Raw genomic sequence first — 23,005 nt, 5'->3', positions numbered from 1 at the left:
CTTTTTTTTCCAATTATGGGTCGAGAACGTCCATGTGTTAGGCATGCCCAAGTCCCGCCTTCGCTACGCCTCCGACATGCCCCTGGGAACTTTGGTCGTCCCCATGACAGAAAGCAGTTGGGGACGCCCAAAATCGACTTTCGATTATGCCGATTTGAGCGACCCTGGGAGAAGGACACCTATTGTCCCGATTTGTGTAGAAAGATGGGCATCCTTCTCTTTTGAAAATAAGCCTGAAAGTAATCAAAATGATGCAAACAATAAAGACAAAGGGGTTTGTTGACCTGGATATTCAAAGGTACGATCCAGATAGTGCCTCTGAACATCCTGACAGGCCACCTCTGCACTATGTGGATAGTGCTGGGGCAGAGCATAGGTGGAGCCATGGTGGTCCCAGAACTTTTCTGGTAGTGGTAATATTCAGTTTATCTGGATAACAACAGATAGAGGTTGTAACAGTCATTTTAAAGAGCCAGCAGTGCCGGGCAGGAGCAAGTGTATAGATGGATGGTGTGGAACCCAGCTGTTAAGTCCTTCAATCTATTTATCACAAATTTCAAATCCAAGCTTCATTTTACATTCCAACAATACGAAACGTTATTCATTATTCTTCAATCATTTTCTTTAATTTATAACTCCATACTTTGAATCATCATCTTATTTCAATTGGTACATGAAATACAATAAACGGACACCTTCATCACATCCTTCTTGCCCATTTATCACTTGACTAACAGGGCATGGGCAGATAAGCCTACCACAATCCAGGAGGAGGAGTCTTCAGGTTCCAGGGGAGTGGGAAGCAAGGAAAAGGGATCCTGAGGGGTGTTTCAAGTGCTTCTGGGGGATCAGAGGGGGGAATCCTGCAGGGGGATTCATCTGCTTCTGAGTGTGGGGAATTGGAATGTTCCACGGGTGGGAGAGGGTTGGCAACACTTCAGCCTGGGACTTGGACATTCACTGGACACCAGCCAATATTCCGACTGGTCCCTGTTTAACTGACCACATAAAGTTAGGACAGCTATTTTGCTGTCCTAACTTTTTATGGTTACCTAGCCAGTTAGCAGACTGAAAATTGCTGCTAACTGGCTAAGTTTTCCCTCTGCCCTAACTCTGCCCCTGGATCACCCACAGATTAGATGGTTATGGCTTAGGCGGTTAGAGGAGATATTCTGCAGCACTTTCCGGTTAAGTGCCACTGAATATCCATGGATAGCCCAGAACAAGTGATTTAAATAGCCAGGAGCCTCTCCTGACCATTTAAATCGCTTTGAATATGAATCCTATACAGATAAGTTTTGGCGCTGAATATCTGGATATTTTTTGACCACCACAGCTGAATACTGACCTGAGAATTAGCCACATTAAACTGCAAATATAATACAAAATATCTCTTAAAACCTAATTTAAAAGGCATGTTCAAAAAGCTTATAGTAGGTAGACTGTACATCTACACTCGGTCCAACTTACTTACTTTCACCTGTTATGCCTGGTACTGGAGATTAGTCCTTATGAATTTTGGTATAAGATACACAAACTTATAACACTCATAACTCAGTCCTGGGTCCTCCTACTGGCATCACAAATATGTTTGGTTGTGATGTTATATTACATTGTTTTGTGTGGCTAATACAGGGCTCGTCCTTAAGGGTACTGGTAGCCTGAGGCATCCTGTGACAGTCTATGTTGTGCTTTATTAAAGTCTCTAGAGGTGCAACCGATTTTCAGGGACACTACAGAATATCATGGAAAACCCACTATGGATTTTGGATAGTGGTTCACAAACTGATTTTTGGGACTCTCCTAGCCAGACAAATTTTCAGAATATCCACAGTGAAGGTGCCCAAGAGAAATCTGCATGCATTGCCTCTACTGTATGGAGGGATCTAGCAAAGTTTGAAGAATGGCTCAGAATTTGAGAGCTAAGATTTAATGCTAAAAAGTGCAGGGTAATGCATTTGGGCTGCAAAACCCTGAGGGAGCAGTACAGTAGAGGGTGAAGCAGGGGCGTAGCTAGGTGGGGCCACGGAGGCATGGGCCGCTACAGATTTAGCCTTGCCCCCCCCCCTGCATTCACCCCTCGCTGCCGAACCTCCCCCGCCATATTCCCCCCTCCCGCCACTGCCGTCAGGTACCTTTGCTGCCAGGGGTCCCCAACCCCCACCAGCTGAAGTCCTCTTCAGCGCCGGTCTCCAGCACGTTGGTGATCTGGATTCTGTTTCTGTGAGTCCTGACGTGCCAGACTCGGAGACCGGCAATGAAGGGGACTTAAGCTGGTGGGGGTTGGGGACCCCCACCAGCAAAGGTACCTGGCAGTGGCGGGGGAGGGTTGGCAGCGGCAGGAGAGGGGGGTTGAAAGGGTCGGGGGAGGGGCGGTGGTGGCGGGGGGATCGACGGCGCCGGGCGGGGCTAAAATGTGCCCCCTCACCTCATGCTCTGGACCCCCCTCTTGCCGAAGTCTGGCTATGCCCCTGGGGTGAAGTATTTCTGTGCACCAATGAAGAGTGAGACTTAGGGGTGATCATAACTGATGATCTTAAGGTAGACAGATAGAAGGGGTGACTGCAAAAATTGGAAGGAGCTTGGGTGCATAGGGAGAAGAATGGCCAGCAAGAAAAAGTCACTGGTGAGATCTCATTTAAAGTACTTTATACAATTCTGGACACCTCACCTTCAAAAAGATATAAACAGGATGGAGTCAGTGCAGAGAGTGGCTACTAAAATGGCAATTGGTCTTCATTATAAATCGTATGGGAACAGACTTGAAGATCTAAATATGTATACTTTGAAAGAAAGGCGAGAGACAGGAGATATAATAGCCATTTAAATAGCTCTTTGGCATAACTGTATAGGAGGCAAGTCTCTTTCTATTGAAAGAAAGTTCTGGAATGAGGAGGGATAGGATGAAGGTGAAGGGGGATTGACTCGGGAATAATCTCAGGAAATGCTTCCTTATGGAAAAGATGTTTGATGTGTGAAATGGCCTCCCAGTGAAGGTGGTGGAGAAAAAAAGACTGTATCTGAATTCAGTTAAGCATGGGACAAGCACAAAGGGTATCTAAGGGGAAAGAAGGGATGGTAGATGGCATGGATGGGCAGACTGCATAGGCCTTGTAGTCTTTATCTGCCATTTTTTTTCTCTGTTTCTATTCATTGGGCGTATGCTGAAAACCTGACTGGCTGAGTGTGTCATGAGGGCTAGATTGAGAACCACTGATACTGGGGATACACAAAAGCCCATAATGGCCTTACTTCATTTTAATGCTGTTTTGTTTTCTTTTTGTAGTCCAAAGGTTTGGCTCAGTATATGCTGTGTTAAGTCTTGTTCCAGCTGTATCCTATTGTGTAACAAAAAAAAGATAATATTTATTATTCATCTAGCAACCTTTAATGCACGCAGCACAATGCCAGATGATTCACATGATTACTGTGCCCCTTCCCTAAAAATCCAAGTATAGGCTCAAGCCTAGGAAATAAAAGGTCCATTTTCAAGGGGCTTAAGTATTACTTAAATTGGGTCCTTGCAAAACTGAGCCACGCTGAGTTCCTAAATTAGGCAGGCAAAAAGTGGGTGACTGTGGAATTAGGACAGGAAATTTAGGTGCCTAGCACTAATATCCAGCACCAAACACCTAACTTGGCTCATCAAATCTAGTTGCTGCAGTAATAGACCAAAATCTGGATGTCCCCAAACTCTGATCAGTCCTAGCACCTCATCCAAAATAATATACTGACTTCTCCAGCCCCACTCCTTTCTCCCTCCTTCTCAGCACCCCATTCTGAACTTCTAATCCTCACTCTTGATTCCCCTATCATTATCCTAGTACGAGGCACCATTCAGCAGTGCACCTTAACACTGGCAGAAGGGCTGTTGCTTCTCTCTTGTCTATTAAGAGAAGACCCTCCAAAGGACACTCCAATAGGAGGGTCTGGCTGGGATTTGAGATGAGGGAGGCAGGTTTGGGTTTTTGTTTTTTTTTACTTGGATGGAGTGGCAGTATGGAGAGAGGATGTGGACTCAAGGAAGGCAGACTTTTTTATTGGATGGGATGTCAGAGGAAGAGAGGAGGGTCAGAGCGTTGGGAAGGAGGGGAGGAAGGAAAGATTCTTTAGTTAAAAACTTAGCTGGATATTGTTTTCTGGCTATTTAAGATGTCCAAGTATGGGCATCCTAAATCTAGGAACCTCATTTTGACCACCTAAATTTGGGAGAAGTTTCAGATGAAGTTAGGGACCTATGATCGTGGTTTAAACATTTGTCTAAACCTTGGCAGCCAAAATTTGGCTGCTGTGTGAGGTGCCCAGCCTTTCTTGAAAATGCACCCCTATAGACTTGCTTAAAGTCTTGAGGTTAATAGTGGGAGGTACAGTGAAATGAATGGAGGATTCCACATTCAACTATTCTGATTCAAACTTGTCACCAGATTTTGTCCACGATGTAATGGTTTAACATTTGCATTTTTCTCATTACCTCTGTGTTTGTTTAGAGAAGCAACCTGTGTGCTCCCCAGTCTGTCATGGCAATGCCAGCTGCCGATCTGAGAATGTTTGTGAGTGCCATCCGTATTATGAAGGAGATGGGAGAACGTGCACAGGTAGAGTTTTAACACTTTATGGTGAAGAAGGGGAACTGACTGTGTCTGTGCCATCTGTAATTGTATATCTCTCTATACAAAAAAATATCTGCCAATCCAAGAGTAGCAGAGAATGTTTGCTTGGGAGGGATAAGTAAACCAAGCTCTGCCCCTGCCATCCCATCTCCTTGATTGTTGAAGCTGTGTGAGGAAAAACATTGGTAAGGTCATGGCCCCTGTTACCCACCCCATTCTGCTGCTTACTGTATATGTCAATTGTTCACCACCCTGGGTAATAATACTGCAGAGTCCTCTAAGTACTGGTGTTGTACAAAATAAATCACATGACTATATTAAACAGGAAGAAGAATCAATAAGTCATACAAACAGCTGAGCAGGAATTCTGCCAACTTTTGAAAATAATTGGGGGTATTAAACTCACAAACTCAACACCTCCAAGCAAAAAAAAAAAAGTGGATTTTGAGTGTCACTGATCAGCCCATATCTAAAAACTGTGAAGAATGAAGAAGACTCATGTGACCAGATCAGAAACTAAGGGGCCCTTTTACTAAGCTGCATTAAGCAGTTTTAATGTATGGTAGCTAAAGGCTACCATACGTTAAAAGCAGCCAGCGTGGTAAAAATCCCATGCTAGATTGTTGGATGCAGGTAAGAGTGGTTTATGGGCATGACAGAAGTACAGCAGAGGGGTGGGGTATAGTACTGCATACTAGCTGTTACCGCTGCCCATAGTGCAGTACACTTAACGCCACCCATCTTCAGTGCCATTTTGAAACCTGGATTACACCTGAGTAACTTCTGAGTGTGGTTGGGGAGGGGGGGTGTCAGCTTGGAGTGAGGGAGAGGAGCTTTTCACCAGGGAAGGGACTTGACCATGGGGTTGCATTCAGGGGGAAAGGCTTCTAGAGGGATCAGATTAGGTGTGGGGGAGGGCTTCTGAAGGAGGGATTGTATTGGGAGAGGGGATTGGATCAGGCAGGATGTCTTCTTATGGGATTGGACTAGGGGAGACGGTCTTCTGGAGGAGAGATCACATTGGGTTGGAGGTTTTCTGAGGGAGGATTGAATTGGAGAGGCAGGGCAGGGGTACCATGGGGGGGGGGAGGGGAATTGGTGCAGTATTAGCAGCAGTGCCAGAGCCATATTACTTCCTGGGGCAGATAGTGTGAGTTCACCCAAGCTATTTGCTCAAGTTTGTAAAGTGGTGTTTGTGCAGTGTCTGCCCTGTGCCTTGACGCTGGGCCACCCTCTGTATTTACCATACAGATTTTGAGCTTACAGCATACTTCTTTTTGCACTTAACACGTGTTAAGTGCAAACACTTACTACACTTTAGTAAAAGGACCCCTAAGTATTATTTTCCTCAGTCATAGTTTACATTCATCAGTATCTCCCTCCTCCTCCTCACCCACTGCAGCATGCTCTCTCTCCCTCCTCCAATCCATCTATAGCATTCTCACCCCAGTCAATCCTCACCACTCTCTTTCCTCTAGTCCATCTAAGCCACACTCTTTCCCTTCCCTCTCTGTCTCCACCACTCTCTCTTAGCCCCCTATTCTCTCACATTCTCCCTCCTCTCTCCCAGTGGTGTAGCCACAGGTGGGCCTGGGTGGGCCAGGGCTCACCCACTTAGGGCTAAGGCCCACCCAACAGTAGCACACGTTTAGCGGTAGCTGATGGGGATCCCAAGCTCTGCCAGCTGAAGTCTTCCCCCTGATGGTAACGAAAACGCTACTCTCCACAATAACGGCACCTGCGCGTGCTCAGTTTTCAGTGCATGCCTGCTGCAGACTGCCAAGATGGAAAGAAGCATTTTCCCATCTGCTAAGATATTTATTTGGTGGTGATTGGGGGGGGGGGGGGGGGAGAACACTTGGTACCCACCCACTTCTTGCCTAGGCCCACCCAAAATCTGTTGTCTGGCTACGCCCCTGCTCTCTCCTTCTTAGCCTCTTCCTCCCTTTACTCCTTCTGCCTTTTTTATTCTTTCCATCCCAAAAGAAGTTGAGAGTATATGTCGGGGGCAAAAAACAATTTCTCCAACAATTTAATGTTTTAGAATGAAACTTGGCATGGAGGAAAGCCAGTGAGAGTTCAAAACCATTGCATTTCTATAGGAGAAGCAGTTCCAGCTTCTGTATCATAGAAACTTACATACAGTGAAACATAGCAGTTAGTAAATTGCTGCTTTCAAACTGCCTCTCCCCTTGTCTCTACCCACCTCCCAACTGCTCCCACTCACCAAACCTACTCCATCTGCAACTGCCCCACCCTATAAACTGCCCCACACCCTAAAGCTACCTCTCCATGAATGCATCCACAGAGACTGTTCCACCACTCTGCAACTGTTCCCAACCGTAAAACTACCACCTGTGACTGCCCAATCACCTCCCAAATCTACCCTCCGCAAATGCCCCACCACAAAAAACTGTAGCCCCCCTCCACCCCCCCCCCCCCCCCACACACACACACACCATACAGTGAAACATAACAGTTAGGAAATTGCTCCTTTAAAACTCTCAACTGCCCCATCCCACAAAACAAACAACAAACTCCTCTTCAACTGCCCTATCTCACAAAACTATCCCACTTCAATTACTGTTCACCACCCTCCAGACTGCCAGTACTCAAAACTACCCTCCTGCATCTGACCCACTACCCCCCCCCCCCCCATCTCCCAAAACTATCCCACAGGCTCCCCACCAATCCCAATCATCCACCTCAAAATTGCCCTCCACAAATGTCTCTCACCCTGAAACCTACCCCCCCAAATTGCCCCCACCCCTGAAAAATTACCCTCCTAGCCTCGTGGTTAGTGTAGTGGTCTGAGAACCAGGGGAACCAGATTCAATTCCCACTGCAGCTCCTTGTGACTCTGGACAATTCACTTAGTCCTCTATTGCCCCAGGTACAAAATAAATACCTTTACATAATACATAAACCACTTTACATATTTCCAAAACTACCCTACAGACTACCCACTTACAACCAGCCCACAAACTATCTTCAACTACCCCTCACCCCACATGATTCCCGCTAAGGGAAAGTCTTTCTTGAATTGGCAGGTAATACATTTTTTAAGTCAAAAATAAGCAATCGGAGGAACAACTAAAGTAGTAGGGGCATACCTTTATCTTTATTAAAAATTTCTATACTGGTTATACTGATTAAAAAATCTGTTCAAAGCGGTTCACAATAAATACATTCATAATCAAATTATACAAAAACAAATACTTAAATATAATCTGCTCAAAAAATCTAATTTCCCCCATCCAGCATATCATATCTAAATTCGAATAAACAAATTAGAAAAAATAACAAACAATAATCAAATCATATCCTGTGAAAACCAGGCTTTCAGCCTTGTTTTAAATTTGTGGACACAAGTTTCCAACCTAAGATCTTTTGGCAAAACATTCCACAGAGTCGAAGCCATAACTGAAAGCATCCTGAATCTCAGCCTTTGGCCTTTGATCTCTTTCAACGTGGGTACTTACAGTAATAGATCCTAACTTGATCTCAAAGTCCTATATGGCACATATCCTTCCCTTGTATTATACAAGTATTCCAGACTTGTGTTTTTCAATGCTTTAAACATCAACAACAAGATCTTAAATTTGACTCTTGATACAACTAGTAGCCAGTGAAGTTTCCTCAATAGGGTATCACACTCTCATTTCTCGGTCTACCGAGTAGCATTCTAGCTGCTGCATTTTGAACTGATTGTATTTGTTGGACCAATGTCTTTGGAAGCACTAACAATATAGCATTACAATAGTCAAGAATAGATAATACAAAAGAAACAACCACACTTGTCAGTCCCAAAACAAAGAAAGGTTTCAGACCAGTGCTACCCAAACTCTCAGCATTTGCTTCTACAGGCTAAAGATAAGATCACTATAGTGGCTGAACTGCAGCACCATGAGCATCATAAAGACTTTTTATGTCCAATAAGCCAGGTGTGAATGTAACTGTAGTCCAGTGACAAATGTCCCAAATTATACTGCTTCATGAAATTCATTTATTTAAAATATTTATAGCCAGCATATCAAAGCATCTACGCGGATGACGTGGAGGGGCATTTTCGAAAGGGACGTCCAAGTTGTGATTTGGATGTCCTTGCAAAATGGCGAAATCCAGGGGAAGGGAAACCCGTATTTTCGAAACAAAATGGACGTCCATCTTTCATTTTGAAAATACCGTCATGGACGTCTAAATCCTTAAATTTGGACGTCCCTAGACATGGACGTTTCTGATTTTCGGTGATTTTCGAAACCAAACACGTCCGTGTCAAAAACATCCAAATGCAAGCCATTTGGTCGTGGGAGGAGCCAGCATTTCTACTGCACTGGTCCCCCTGACATGCTAGGACACCAACCGGGCACCCTAGGGGGCACTGCAGTGGACTTCATAAATTGCTCCCAGGTACATAGCTCCCTTACCTTATGTGCTGAGCCCCACAAAATCTCCCCAAAACCCACTACCCCCAACTGTACACCACTATCATAGCTCTTACAGGTGAAGTAGGGCACCTAGATGTGGGTACAGTGGGTTTCTGGTGGGTTTTGGAGGGCTCACTGTTTCCTCCACAAATGTAACAGGTATGGGCCTGGGTCTGCCTGTCTGAAGTGCACTGCAGTACGCACTAAAACTGCTCCTGGGACCTGCATGTGCTGTCATGGGCCTGAGTATGACATCTGAGGATGGCATAGAGGCTTGCACGACATGTTTTTAAACATGTTTTTTGAGGGTGGGAGGGGGTTAGCGACCACTGGGGGAGTAACAGGAGGTAATCCCCGATTCTCTCCGGTGGTCATCTGGTCATTTCGGGCACCTTTTTGTGCCTTAGTTGTAATAAAAACACGTCCAGGTGAAAACGTCCAAGTGTTCGTCAGGGACTTCCTTGGTTTTTTTTATTATGGGTTGAGGACGTCCAAGTGCTAGGCACGCCCAAGTCCCACCTTTGCTACACCTCTGACACGCCCCCTTGAACTTTGGCCGTGCTTGCGACGGAGTGCAGTTGGAGACGTCCTAAACCGGGTTTTGATTATACCGATTTGGACGTCCCTGGGAGAAGGGCGTCCACCTTCCGATTTATCTTTCGAAAATGAGCCCCAATATAACACATTAAAATCTCATCAAAAACAAGTGCATTTCTAAAAACAGCCTCATCTGTTTCAAATCTAAATAGTCCTCAAGGAATAAAAGTAATACACTTAACTTTGATTGCACCTTTAGAAAAGTAGAGGCTATACCTATTTTCCTCAGAGAACACTGTGCTGTTGTCTGAAATGAATTGCTCTCCTACCCCATGTCTACATCCCCCACACCAACTATGTTCCCTCAACAACCCCAGAACTACTCCCCACAATTACCTATCTCACCCCAAATTGTTCCACTCCCCAAAAATGCTTCCTAGTTGCCTCCATCCTAGTAACTACCTCAGCTCCTCACATCCTACTTACTCCCATCATCACACAACTATTCCCACCTCCTCTACGTGCCTCAAAACTATCCCAACCTCCCATGAACAAAGCACCTCCTCCCCCACCCCATCCAAGTCACACAAACAGCACAGCTATGTACACACATGCACTGAAGTTCAGAAAGAATTCCATAAGCCATATTCCGCAAGCTAGTTTAATATTATATATTTGGAGGTAGGGGGTTTAATAGTGTTCTGCCAGCTCTACTCCTTACACCCATTTTTCTTTGGCTGCTCGTTACTTCCCACTGACCCTGCCTTCTGTTTCCCTCCACTCCCCTAGAAGAGTCTTGTGCACCCTTTTCCTAGCTCTCTTCCTCTGAAAACTTGGCTCACACGTTTCTTAACTGCTGTCTGCCACTCACAGCAGATGAAATGTCCCTTCATGAGCAGTCTTAACTCCTCTCTTTCCAATTCTCCTGGTGCTCATGGATTCCTGGCTACTGCCCCCCCCCCCCCCCCCCCCCCCCCCCCCGCCATGAGATATTCCACTACCTCCCTACCCTGAGCTGCTTGTTGCTACCTCCCATTGCTTCAATACATTTTCACTTTCATTGATAACTTTTGAGTGCTGTTTTTCAAAACCGAACTGCATATTGTGTATTACTACAGTGATTGACCAGTGTCAAGAGGAGAATGGAGGCTGCAGTCGACATGCTAACTGTGCTCAGCTTGGCATTAACGTTTTCTGCACGTGTTTCCTTGACTATGAAGGAGATGGTCATGTCTGCAGGCCTATAGACCGATGTGCAGATGGTAGGAATGGGGGTTGCAGTGAACATGCAACATGCATCAGCATCGGTCCGGTTAGTATATCAGAGTAGTCTGTGAATGAGGGCACATTTGGTTGTCTTATGAGTGCCAGAACTTTTGTTTAAAGCTAGATCTACAAAATAAATGTTGATGGAGTAGATGAGTAGCCTAATGATTACTGCAGTGTGCTGAAATCCTGAAGAACTGAGTTTGATTCCCACTTTAGCTCCTTGTGATCCTGGGCAAGTCACTTAACCCTCCATTGCCCAGGTACAAAAACTTAGTTTGTGAGCCCAGGAGGGCTGGATTGGCCTCTGTTGGAAACAGGATGCTGGCCTTGATGGACCTTTGGTCTGTCCCAGTATGGCAATACTTATTACTTATATAGAAAGGTGGTATATCAAATCCATGAACTCTTTAGGGCAGTGGGCTGAGAACCAAGGAAGCCAGGTTCAAATCCCACTGCTACTGCATGGGATCTTGTGCAAGTCACTTAACCCTACTTAGGGCAGTGATTCCCAAACCTGGTCCTGGAGGCACCCCAGCCAGTGAAGTTTTCAGGATACCCACAATGAATATTCATGAGAGAGATTTGCATGCACTACCTCCACTGCATGCAAATCTCTCTCATGAATATTCATTGTGGGTATCTCGAAAACCTAGCTGGCTGGAGATGTAGGAGTGCCACACGGGCCAGCCACTGGTTTTCAGCAGCACTGTCCAGATAATGTCACTGAAAATCCTTGCTAATCACCCTGGCACGACTGGTACCCAAATAAGCAGCACCTGAATAACTTCTGGCAGCTGCTATACACCTGGGTAATCAGTGCCAGTATCCAGGTACTGGCCCTATGCTAAATATCCAGGTATAAATTTAAACATCATGGTCAGTGTTTTAAGACAACGCCGACCACGGTGTTTAAATATCTGGGGGGGGGGGGGGGGGGGGGGGAGGGTTACCATATGGCTCCAGAATAAGGAGGACACATTGATCCAGTCTGTGTTTTGCTTCCATTGAAAGCAATGGAAGTAAAACCCAGACTGGCTCAACCTGTCCTCTTTTTTGTGGAGCCATATGGTAACCCTAGGGAGGCTTATGTTGTAGTGGAGGAGTAGCCTAGTGGTAAGTGCAGTGGACTTTGATCCTGGGGAACTGAGATCAATTCCCACTGCAGCCCCTTGTGACTCTGGGCAAGTCACTTAACCCTCCATTGCCCCTGGTGCAACATAAGTACCTGAATATATGTAAACCACTTTGAATGTAGTTGCAAAAACCTCAGAAAGGCGGTATATCAAGTCCCATTTCCCTTTCCCTACCTCTGGGGCCAGAAAAAATACCCACTGTACCTGAGTGTAATTCACCTTGAGCTACTGAGAAAGGTGTGAGCTAAATCCAAATGAACATAGGGATTATGTCAACTAAGAGGCTGCTGCACCACCTACGGGATGTCCCGTGGTTAGCAGCCTTTTTCTGGTTTGCTACAAATGCAAATGAGCTCCATGGTAAATTTGTGTGTAAAACTTTGCTTTGAGATCATTTAGGCTCATGTACACATCTTCACATGCTGCTTTTTAACTGAATTTTGCATCCATGAGTTGCTTTGCATGATCTTGCATCACAGCATTTCACTGATGCAGAATTTTACTCAACTTGAAAGTTTCTTATTTGAAAAGGGGAAATTTCATATGTTGAAGGGCATTTTGCATGTTGTTTGCATTAAGACTCCTAATACTAAACATTTGCACTTTAGTACGTCATTTCAAAGCCATTTTTATATCATGTGTAACACACCCAATTTTTATTATAATCGTGTTCTGGAAACCAAATTTTCATACCTTTTTCCAAGTACAGTTAATATAAATAGCAAACGTATAATAATAGCAGTACTGGTGATGCAGTATTTCTTATAGCATCAAGCCTCTAAATGTGTTGACTTTGCAGCAATATATACTACCTTGTGTCTCATTTTTTATCTAGCGCAAGGATGATGGATTGGCCCTTTTGTCTTGCAGAACAGTCGAAGGTGTGAGTGTCGAGAAGGTTATGTAGGTAATGGAGTCCAGTGTCTGGAGAAAGCCGTTCCTCCTGTGGATCGCTGCCTAGAAATGAATGGAGACTGTCATCCTGAGGCCGCTTGCTTAGACCTCTACTTTCAAGGTACAAGATTTTGCATTTCCTGTCTCACAGTCACACTGTGAAGTCCCTTTGCAAAAAATATCCTGGGCCCAACATTCGAATGCAAATATCCAGATAATTTCTGAAGTTATCCAGATATTCACACTGGCCGGGACTGACCATGGATATTCAATGTCTGAATATCTTTACAGAACACATCAGTGGTGTAGCCACGGGTGGGGCTGGGTAGGCTGGCGCCCTCCCAATTTGGGCTCAGGCCCACTCAAAATTTTATCTACTTTAGTGTTGCTGGTGGGGATTCCCAAGCCCCCGCCAGCTGAAGATCTCCTCTCCGCTGAAACAACTTAAATCTTGGACAGCCACCAGTACTGTTCCTGAGCTGCTGCTGCCAGCCACAGCGCCCCCCACCCCCACTTCGCATGCTCAGTTTTCATTCTTTGCACCATACTGAGCATATCTGGAGGCCAGCAGCTGGCAACTGCAGCTCAGGAACAGTGCTGGCAGCTGCCCAAGGTTTAATTTCTTTTGACGGGGAAGAGATCTTCAGCTGGCAAATCTTGGGGATCCCTGCCAGCAGAGGTATTTTATTTGGGGAGGGGGGAAGGTGGAAATTAAATTTGCATTTGGCATTAGTTTGGGGGAGTGAACGTGAAAATTTTGGCCCACCCACTTTGGTCTCAGGTCTGCCCTAAATCAGCTGTCTGGCTACGCTACTGGAACGCATCAACAGTATCTGAATAGTGCCAGAATGGTATGGTAGCAGAGGTTGTGCTAGGGTTGCCAACTAGATGATTTTCAGCTGGCCTGGCTGGTTTTTTAATGGCCAGGCCAGATGCTGGAAGAACATTAAAACTGGCATCAGAAAAGCCAGTATTTTTCTTTCACCCCCGTTGTCTGGTGACTATCTTTCTCTTCCCTTCCTCTCTCCCTTGAATCCAGAAGCTCTCAGTGTACCACTCTCTTCATCCCCAGGGTCCCATGGGTTCAGCAGCATCTCTCCCTCCTCTCTTCTACCCCATGGTCCTCAAAAAGCAGTGAGTCACCGGCATCCAGGAAAACACACTACTTCCTGCTGCCCAGGGCTTCTCTCTGCTGTTGCCCCACTCACAGGAAGTTACATCAGAGGAGGCGGGACAGCAGCAGAGAGAAGCCCGGGGCAGCAGGAAGCAGTGTGTCTTCCTGGATGCTAGTGACTCACTGCTGTTGGAGGACCGTGAGCAGGAAAGGGAGGGTTGCCAAACATGAGGGGAGAGAGAGGAGAGATGGCAGACTAGGGCGAGGGGGGGGATATGCCGCACATGTGAGGGGAAGAAACCAGACATGTGGAAGGGGAGAGATGGGGAGAACCCAGACCCTTTGGGGGGACAGAGGACGAAATGCCAGACCTGCAGGAGGGGAGGGGGAAACAGAGAGATGCTAGACTGGGAGGGTAGTTGAAAGTAAGGGGTTGGAGGTACTTGTCCAAGGTGGGGAGAGAGAAGAAAAGAGGAGAGATGCTGGACTCCTGGGAGGGAGGGTAGAAGGAGGGAGGGAGAAAGAGAGAGAGAGAGAAATGGGACCAGGGAATCAGGGAAGAGAGAGAGAGAGATTCTAAATAAGGGGAGGGAGGCAGGGGAGAGAGATGGAGAGATGCTGGGCCTATGTTGGAGGGTGTGGGGGAAGGGGAAGAGAGGGGATAAACTGGACAAGGGTGGGAAAGGGACATAGAAAAAAGATGTTAAGCATGGAGGGAGCATAGGGATACAGAGGGACAATGCTGGACGCAAAAGGAGGAACAGGGACACTGAGAGGGCAGGTGGTGAATATTGGGGGAGGATGGAGACAGGGATATAGAAGGGAGATACTGGGCAGGACACATTAGGGCTATGGAGGGAAGATGAATTGTGGACACGGAGAGAGATGAAATATGAAATGGACAGAAGATCATGACGAGAAAAGCAGAAAAGAGACAATGGGACCAAAGCAAGTTGAAAAATAAAATGCTCAGACAACAGAAGTAAAAACAAAACAATATTTATTCTGAATTTAATTAATTGGAATATGTCAATTTTGACAAATGTGCTTCTCTGATATCTTACAGTTTCTGTTTCACTAGTATTGCTGTACCTGGCAGCATCTGACTTTTTGAAGTTTCCAGTTCAGTCTTTTTGTCTTCATATTTCTATTACTGACGTATTTGTTGATGGTCTGTCTGTGTGTTTTGTGCATGTAACCAAAGCATGGAATTCTGCTAGTGTTTATTTTCTATGTAGGGATCTGTAGCAGTCTGACTTGTTCTGTATTTTCAATAGGAAGTATTTTGGTATTCTAGGTTGCTGCCACTCAGTTTGGAGAAGAGGGGATGGAATGAGAGCTAAAGAATAGTTGATTATGCTTCTTTGCAGCTAAAGCAAAACATGTCTCTATGTCAGATGCTTTTCTGTGCCTGAGTGGCAGCATTCTGGATTCAGAGAAGTTTTCCAAACTTATCAGGAATTGTAATAACCAATGAATTTAAGAAATTGTTTTGGATATTATGGACACTATAAAGATTTTGAAAAAAATTAAAAGACATTTAAAAAATTTGGACCGATGAGGATTGGAGGCATAACCTATTGGATGCTGTATACTGTAGGTCACATGTGAATGCTTATGCTTACTTTCTGATGGTCCATAGTTTATATATAAAACTACCTTTATGTTTGATAGTGTTGTAGTCTTGGGTAGTTTCAACAACTCTAGTTGGGAATTCAACCACAATTATATTTTTCAATTCTAAAATAAAACAGGCATAATTTCCACCACAGAAATGCCGTAAGATTGCATACACCTTGTAGCAGAACCAACTCTAGGGCTGATGCAGAAAATGAAAGGCCTTGTTGATAGTTAATGGACACAACTTTGTGCCTCTGTCCCCACTGAGCAGCTTCAGCATTGTGACAGGTGCACATACATTCCGTACTGTACCGTCTTTCTGGTAATAATTTAGAAAGAGGCATGTTATTTCCAGCTTATCAGACCGTTTCATCTCTGGAGTTCCTGATGAAGTTGACAACGAAACCCTGCAGAGTTGAACTTGCAGAGGTTTGAAGGGATCTATCATAAAGATTACTTTGGAATGGATGAGCATGGACTATTAATTTATTAAGGTTATCACCAGCACATGGGACTTTTTGGATAGACTGCAATTGTTCCTGATGCTTTGTATGTGCTTCAAAGAAGTAATTGGTGGGAGTTTTGAACGCTGATACAAAAGAAGTTTTGGACTTATATATGTCCTGCCAGCGGACCACCTTTATAAAAGCTAAGTGCCTTTGAAATGTTTTTCTCCCTTTCCCCCAATTAGTGGACAATAGTAATTTTTAAGTAAGAACCACTGGGGGAGGTCTTGGAGTTTCAAGATCCTAGAGAGAGCACTTATGCTGTATTATTAATATTGAGTGCTAGCGTGAGTGTCTCGGGTGAAGCACTTTGAGACAATAGGTATTTTGAGCATTTTTGAGTGAGGTTAAGTTTCCTTTAGAGCACTGGTTTTTTTGCTCACTAAAAAATTTAAAAACACGGAGTAGATCAATGATTGAGAAGCTTGTCCACCCTTAGAGGTATAAATCGCTTGTGTGTTTCCTCGCTTGGGTGAGTTATTACTCTGAGATTACTCCATACATATATTAATTATTTAACTACTTTTTGTAGTATAACCTGTTCTCTCATTGTATTTTTCCTGATAGAAATTGCCTTACAAATGAGAAAACCAGGGTCTCTATGAGCAGGCATCTGAATTAAGGCACCAATAGTGCACCTAGTTGATTGAATAGCAGCACTTATGCATATGATTTGCACCAATGATTGTAATAGAAATAAATCAAAACATAGCAAAGAAAATAAGATAACTTTTTTATTGGACTAAAAATACATTTTTTGATTCATTTTTTAATAGAAATAAAACATGGAAAAGAAAATAAGATGATACCTTTTTAATTGGACATAACTTAATACATGTATTAATAATAAATGTATTAAGTTATGTCCAATAAAAAAGGTGTCATGTCTCCTGCTCCTACCTGTGCCCCCGTTGGGGCAGGCGATGGCCCTCGGGCGGCGCAGCGTTCAGGGGGGCGGAGACGGACCCCCGCTGCAGCCGATGCTGCCGCGGGTCAGACCGAGGCCAGCGGTCCGCTGGACCGAACGCCGGCCTCGGAGGAGGAAGCACGCCGGCCAAGATGGCGGCCCCGGCGTCGACATCGCCCTGGTTAGGGGCGGATCAGCAGCGCAGAAGCTCCGCCCCCTCGCGCCGGATTGGAGCACCGGCGCTAGGACTCCGCCTGCATGACAGTTCGGCCAATCGAGCCCCCTGTTGTCTGCCAGGACCAGGGGATTGGCTCTCTCTCCGTGGGAGGGGCGGATTGGCGCTAAATTTAAACGGACAGACTGGAGGAGTCCAGTGCTTCCGGTTCTTTTGTCCGAAGCCGACGCCACGGATCTGGGAAGCTTGATTCTTCAGAGACTGTGTTCCTTTGACTTGCTGGCCGTCCTTGCCAGCAGCCTTCAGAGACTGTGTTCCTTTGACTTGCTGGCCATCCTTGCCAGCAGCCTTCAGAGACTGAGTTCCTTTGACTTGCTGGCCGTCCTTGCCAGCAGCCTTCAGAGACTGAGTTCCTTTGACTTGCTGGCCGTCCCTGCCAGCAGCCCCCAGAGATTGTGTTCCTCTTCAGGCTAGCCGTCCTTGCTAGCCACCTCCAGAGATTGTGTTCCTCTTCAGGCTAGCCGTCCTTGCTAGCCACCTCCAAGAGATTGTGTTCCTCTTCAGGCCAGCTGTCCTTGCCAGCCACCTCCAGAGACTGTGTTCCTCTTCAAGCTAGCCGTCCTTGCTAGCCACCTCCAGAGACTGTGTTCCGCTTCAAGCTAGCCGTCCGCTAGCCACCTTCAGAGACTGTGTTCCCCTTCAGTGCTAGCCGTTCTTGCTAGCTGTCTGCAGAGACTGTGTTCCTCCTCAGTGCTAGCCGTCCTTGCTAGCTGCCCTTCAGAGACTGTGTTGCTGACTACCAGCCAGGCCGGCCGTCACCCCGCGGTTCCTGCAGTCCTGCTGACCGCCTGCAGCTGGGGGCTCAACCCTTGGTGAACGGCGGTCGCCGCGGGTGAAGATTCGGGGTGCGCGGCTGTCCTCGGAGGTCTTGCGGGGCCTCAGGGAACCTAAGGGCTCACCAATAACCGAAACAGGACAGGAACCGGAAGCCATGAGCTCGCCTACGCAGCCTGATCTGCGGGACCTGGCCAAGGTACTTCAGCAACAGCCGGAGCAGCTGAACGCCCTATCAGGGGCGCTCCAGAACGTGTGCTCTCAACTTTCCACGCTTCAGGTACAGAACCAGGCCGCTGCGGCCCAGGGGGCCGCAGCGACTCCCCGTTCGGGAGGGTTCCGCACGGGACCTCGGTTCCCTGAGCCGGCACGATATGATGGGGCTCCCGGAGGGTGTCGGGGGTTCCTCAATCAGTGCAACCTGGCCTTCCGGATGCAACCGGAGGCATTTGCTTCAGACCAAAGTAAGGTGGGGTTTATCATGTGCCTATGCGAAGGGAAGGCCCTGGCATGGGTGTCACCGCTAAACGAACAACAGGACCCCGTCTTGGATGATTATGGCGAATTCCAGCGGCGCTTCCGCATGGTGTTCGACCTCCCAGGCAGACCGTCTTCCGTGGCATCGGAGCTGCTGCGGATTCAACAAGGGGAGGGGACGGTGGCTGATTATGCCATTCGTTTTCGGACCCTGGCCACGGAACTGCGTTGGAATCAGGAGTCCCTGGTGGCTATCTTTATGGAAGGACTACAAGAGCGAATTAAGGATGAACTGGCAGGACGCGAGATGCCGGGGCAATTGGATGCTCCGATTTCGCTCTGTGTTCGGGTAGATACCCGGTTCCAGGAGCGAGCTAGAGCCCGGGCTGAATGGCAAAAATGGGCGCAGGGAGCCTCCCGGACCAGTAAAAGGCCGTCTCCTCGCCGGTGGAACCGGGACTCCAAGGGGAACGGGGAGGAGCCGATGGTAATTGGCCGTCAGCGGCTGGCTCCCGCTGATCGGAAAAAGCGCCTGTGGGACGGACTGTGCCTTTATTGCGGGGAGGCGGGGCACTTTGTCCGTACTTGTCCCGCGCGGGCGGGAAACGCTCCCCCCAAGGCGCCTTGAGGGGAGGGGTCTTGGGGCACTCCGCTCCCCTACCGGATTCCCTACTAACATTGCCAGTAACACTACGTTGGCACGAGACGGTGATCCAAACCCAGGTCCTGGTAGACTCCGGGTCAGGGGGCAACTTTATTGGCCACGAACTATTGATACAAATGGGCTGGCCTACACTTCCTCATCGACCGGCATTGCAAGTAACCTCCATTCAGGGAACCACCCTACCGCAGCCAGTCATGGAGATCACCCCCTTTTTGGGACTTCAGGTAGGGGAGAATCACCGGGAGGAGGTTCAATTCCTGGTACTATCCCGGACCATTCACCCGGTGGTCCTAGGCTTGCCCTGGCTACGGTGTCATAGTCCCGTTATTGACTGGACTGGGGGGAAGATCCGGTCTTGGGGTGACACCTGTCGGGAGACCTGTTGTAGGGGCCGAACTGGCGGCTGCCCTGCATTAACTATGACACGCGAGGGGGCACGGGCAGAACTGGACTCCCTGCCGGTGGCCTATCGGGACTTTGCAGATGTGTTCAGTCCCGTGGAAGCGGAGAGCCTACCGCCTCATCGGTCGTTTGATTGCGCCATTAGATTGATGGCAGACACGACGCCACCCCAGGGCCGATTATACACTTTGTCCCGGGAGGAATCCAAGGTGATGCAAGAGTACATCCCGGAGAATTTGCAGAAGGGGTTCATCAGACCCTCTACGTCCCCTGCCGGGGCCGGATTCTTTTTTGTTACCAAGAAGGATGGCTCCTTGAGACCCTGTATTGATTATCGAGGGTTAAATGCCATCACTGTAAAGGATCGGTTCCCCCTACCGCTCATTCCTGAACTTTTGGACAGGCTACAAGGAGCCCAGATATTTACTAAGTTGGATTTGCGGGGGGCTTACAATTTAGTTCGGATCCGGCGGGGGGACGAATGGAAGACCGCATTTAATACTCATGAGGGACATTTTGAGTATCGAGTGATGCCGTTCGGTCTATGCAACGCACCGGCAGTGTTCCAACGACTCATCAATTCTGTGCTCGAGGATTTGTTGAACTCCACGGTGATAGTGTATCTGGACGATATCTTAATTTTCTCCAAAGACCCCGCCGAACATGTGAGGCATGTCCGGGCGGTGCTGCAACGCCTACGGCAATCCCGCCTGTTTGCTAAGCTCAGTAAGTGCGCTTTTCATCAGCGGTCTCTGCCGTTTTTGGGACACATTCTATTACCCGAGGGGTTGAGGATGGAACCTGACAAGCTCCGGGTTATTCGGGAATGGCCGCAGCCGCTGGGATTAAAGGCACTGCAACGGTTTTTGGGGTTCGCGAACTACTATCGCCAGTTTATCCCTCACTATTCGCAACTGACAGCGCCGTTGACGGCGCTCACAAAGAAACATGCGAATGTCCGGGATTGGCCGCCCGAGGCGCAAGATGCTTTCCGCCAGGTCAAAGAGGCGTTCAACTCAGCGTCCATCCTGTTGGCCCCGGATCCAGAGAAACCCTTTATCGTAGAAGTGGATGCGTCCGCTTTGGGGGCCGGGGCGGTTCTCTCCCAAGTTAACACCAGGGGCCGGCGCCAACCAACCTTGCTCCTTCTTCTCTCAGAAATTCTCCTCGGCGGAACGTAATTATACGGTTGGGGACAGAGAACTATTAGCCTTAAAATTAGCCTTGCAAGAATGGAGGCATCTGTTGGAGGGAGCCGAACACCGGTTCACGGTGATTACCGACCATAAGAATCTGCTGTATCTGCAGGAGGCCCAACGGCTAAATCCCCGACAGGCCCGTTGGTCATTGTTTTTTGCCAGATTTCACTTTCAACTGGTATTTCGGGCTGCTGCTCAGAATACCCCTGTGGACTCTCTCTCCCGAGCATTTGAGACTCCAGAGGAGACAAAGGAGATCCATCCCATGCTGGACCCGGCATGCATCAGCGCGGCCGTGGGAGGGGTCGCTCCTACGAAGGAAGTAGTGGCAGCCGCCGATCGAGAGAAAGTAATGCAATGGGGGCATTCGTCCAGATGGGCCGGGCATTTTGGGTATCACAAGACCCTTCGTTTCATTGCAAGACAGTATCGGTGGCCTCAGATGAGGCAGGACATTCTTCAATTCGTCAGCACCTGCCCGGTGTGCGCCCGGACTAAGCCAGCAAGGGGGCCCCCTATGGGGGAGTTGCAACCACTGCCGGTGCCAACAGCTCCCTGGACAGAGTTATCCATGGATTTTATCACCGACCTCCCCAGCTCCCGGGGACACACGGTGATTTGGGTGGTAATTGACCGTTTTTCCAGGATGGCCCATTTCGTCCCCTTGCCCGGACTTCCCTCAGCGACCTCTTTAGTCCAACACTTCATTCAACACATCTTCCGGCTTCATGGGCTACCCCTTCGGATCATCAGTGATCGAGGACCCCAATTCACCTCCCGCTTCTGGAGGGCCTTGTGTACGGCATTGGGGGTGGAGACCCACTTCTCATCGGCCTACCATCCTCAAACCAATGGCATGGTCGAAAGGGTCAACCAAACCTTGAAAGGGTTCTTGCGGGCCTTTGTCAACCAGCGTCAGGATAACTGGGCCGCTTTGCTTCCTTGGGCTGAGGTTGCTTATAACCACAGCGCCCATTCGGCCTCAGGAGACTCTCCATTCTTCTTGGTATATGGACAACATCCTCGGCTTCCAGCACCTCTTCCGTCGGGATCTCCGACCCCCATGGTAAAGTTAACTCTGGCAGATCTGCGGAGGGTCTGGGAGATGGCCCGAGAACAACTGCAGAAGACAGCTGCCAAATACAAGGTCTTCGCAGATCGCCGTCGGCAAACCGCTCCAGTATTCCAACCAGGGCAAAAGGTATGGCTAAGTACGAGACACCTAAGACTCCGTGTGCCCTCGCGGAGATTGGGGCCTCGGTATATTGGACCGTTTGCTGTCCAATCACGAATTGGAGCGGTGACTTACCGATTGCGGTTACCGAGTACTCTACGGGTGCATAATGCCTTCCATATTTCCTTATTGAAGAGTTTTCAGGAGTCTCGATGGCACCCTGGACGGCAGGAGTCCGAGACGTTAGAAGCAGATCCCGATCCGGAGTATGAGGTGGAGGAGGTTCTGGATTCCAGGAGGCGGCGAGGAAGGCTATATTATTTGTTATCCTGGAGGAATTATGGTCCCGAAGATAACTCCTGGGAACCCGCGACGAATGTACACGCACCAGAATTGATCAAAGCCTTCCATGCCCGTTTTCCTTCCAAACCCAGCCCCGGGGAAGAGGGGGCATCCGGGGAGGATACTGTCATGTCTCCTGCTCCTACCTGTGCCCCCGTTGGGGCAGGCGATAGCCCTCGAGCGGCGCAGCGTTCAGGGGGCGGAGACGGACCCCCGCTGCAGCCGATGCTGCCGCGGGTCAGACCGAGGCCGGCGGTCCGCTGGACCGAACGCCGGCCTCGGAGGAGGAAGCACGCCGGCCAAGATGGCGGCCCCGGCGTCGACATCGCCCTGGTTAGGGGCGGATCAGCAGCGCAGAAGCTCCGCCCCCTCGCGCCGGATTGGAGCACCGGCGCTAGGACTCCGCCTGCATGGCAGTTCGGCCAATCGAGCCCCCTGTTGTCTGCCAGGACCAGGGGATTGGCTCTCTCTCCGTGGGAGGGGCGGATTGGCGCTAAATTTAAACGGACAGACTGGAGGAGTCCAGTGCTTCCGGTTCTTTTGTCCGAAGCTGACGCCACGGATCTGGGAAGCTTGATTCTTCAGAGACTGTGTTCCTTTGACTTGCTGGCCGTCCTTGCCAGCAGCCTTCAGAGACTGTGTTCCTTTGACTTGCTGGCCGTCCTTGCCAGCAGCCTTCAGAGACTGAGTTCCTTTGACTTGCTGGCCGTCCTTGCCAGCA

The 23,005-nt window shown here is 48.2% G+C and overlaps 1 protein-coding gene across 2 annotated transcripts in view; it reads left to right on the top strand.

Annotated features, from left to right (window-relative positions):
• STAB1 (stabilin 1) overlaps window positions 1-23,005 on the top strand; it is a 299,279-nt gene that overhangs the window by 239,898 nt on the left and 36,376 nt on the right. For both annotated transcript variants that reach the window (XM_030205497.1, XM_030205496.1), the window contains exons 58-60: window positions 4,488-4,595; window positions 10,693-10,886; window positions 12,847-12,991. In XM_030205497.1, coding sequence (XP_030061357.1) covers window positions 4,488-4,595; window positions 10,693-10,886; window positions 12,847-12,991 — 447 coding nt within the window. The remainder of the gene's footprint in view (window positions 1-4,487; window positions 4,596-10,692; window positions 10,887-12,846; window positions 12,992-23,005) is intronic.

The sequence above is a fragment of the Microcaecilia unicolor genome, chromosome 6, assembly GCF_901765095.1.
Source record: "Microcaecilia unicolor chromosome 6, aMicUni1.1, whole genome shotgun sequence".
Lineage (NCBI taxonomy): Eukaryota > Metazoa > Chordata > Amphibia > Gymnophiona > Siphonopidae > Microcaecilia > Microcaecilia unicolor.
The sequence above is the reverse complement of the archived record's forward strand: the minus strand, read 5'-3'. Positions and strand labels throughout refer to the sequence as shown.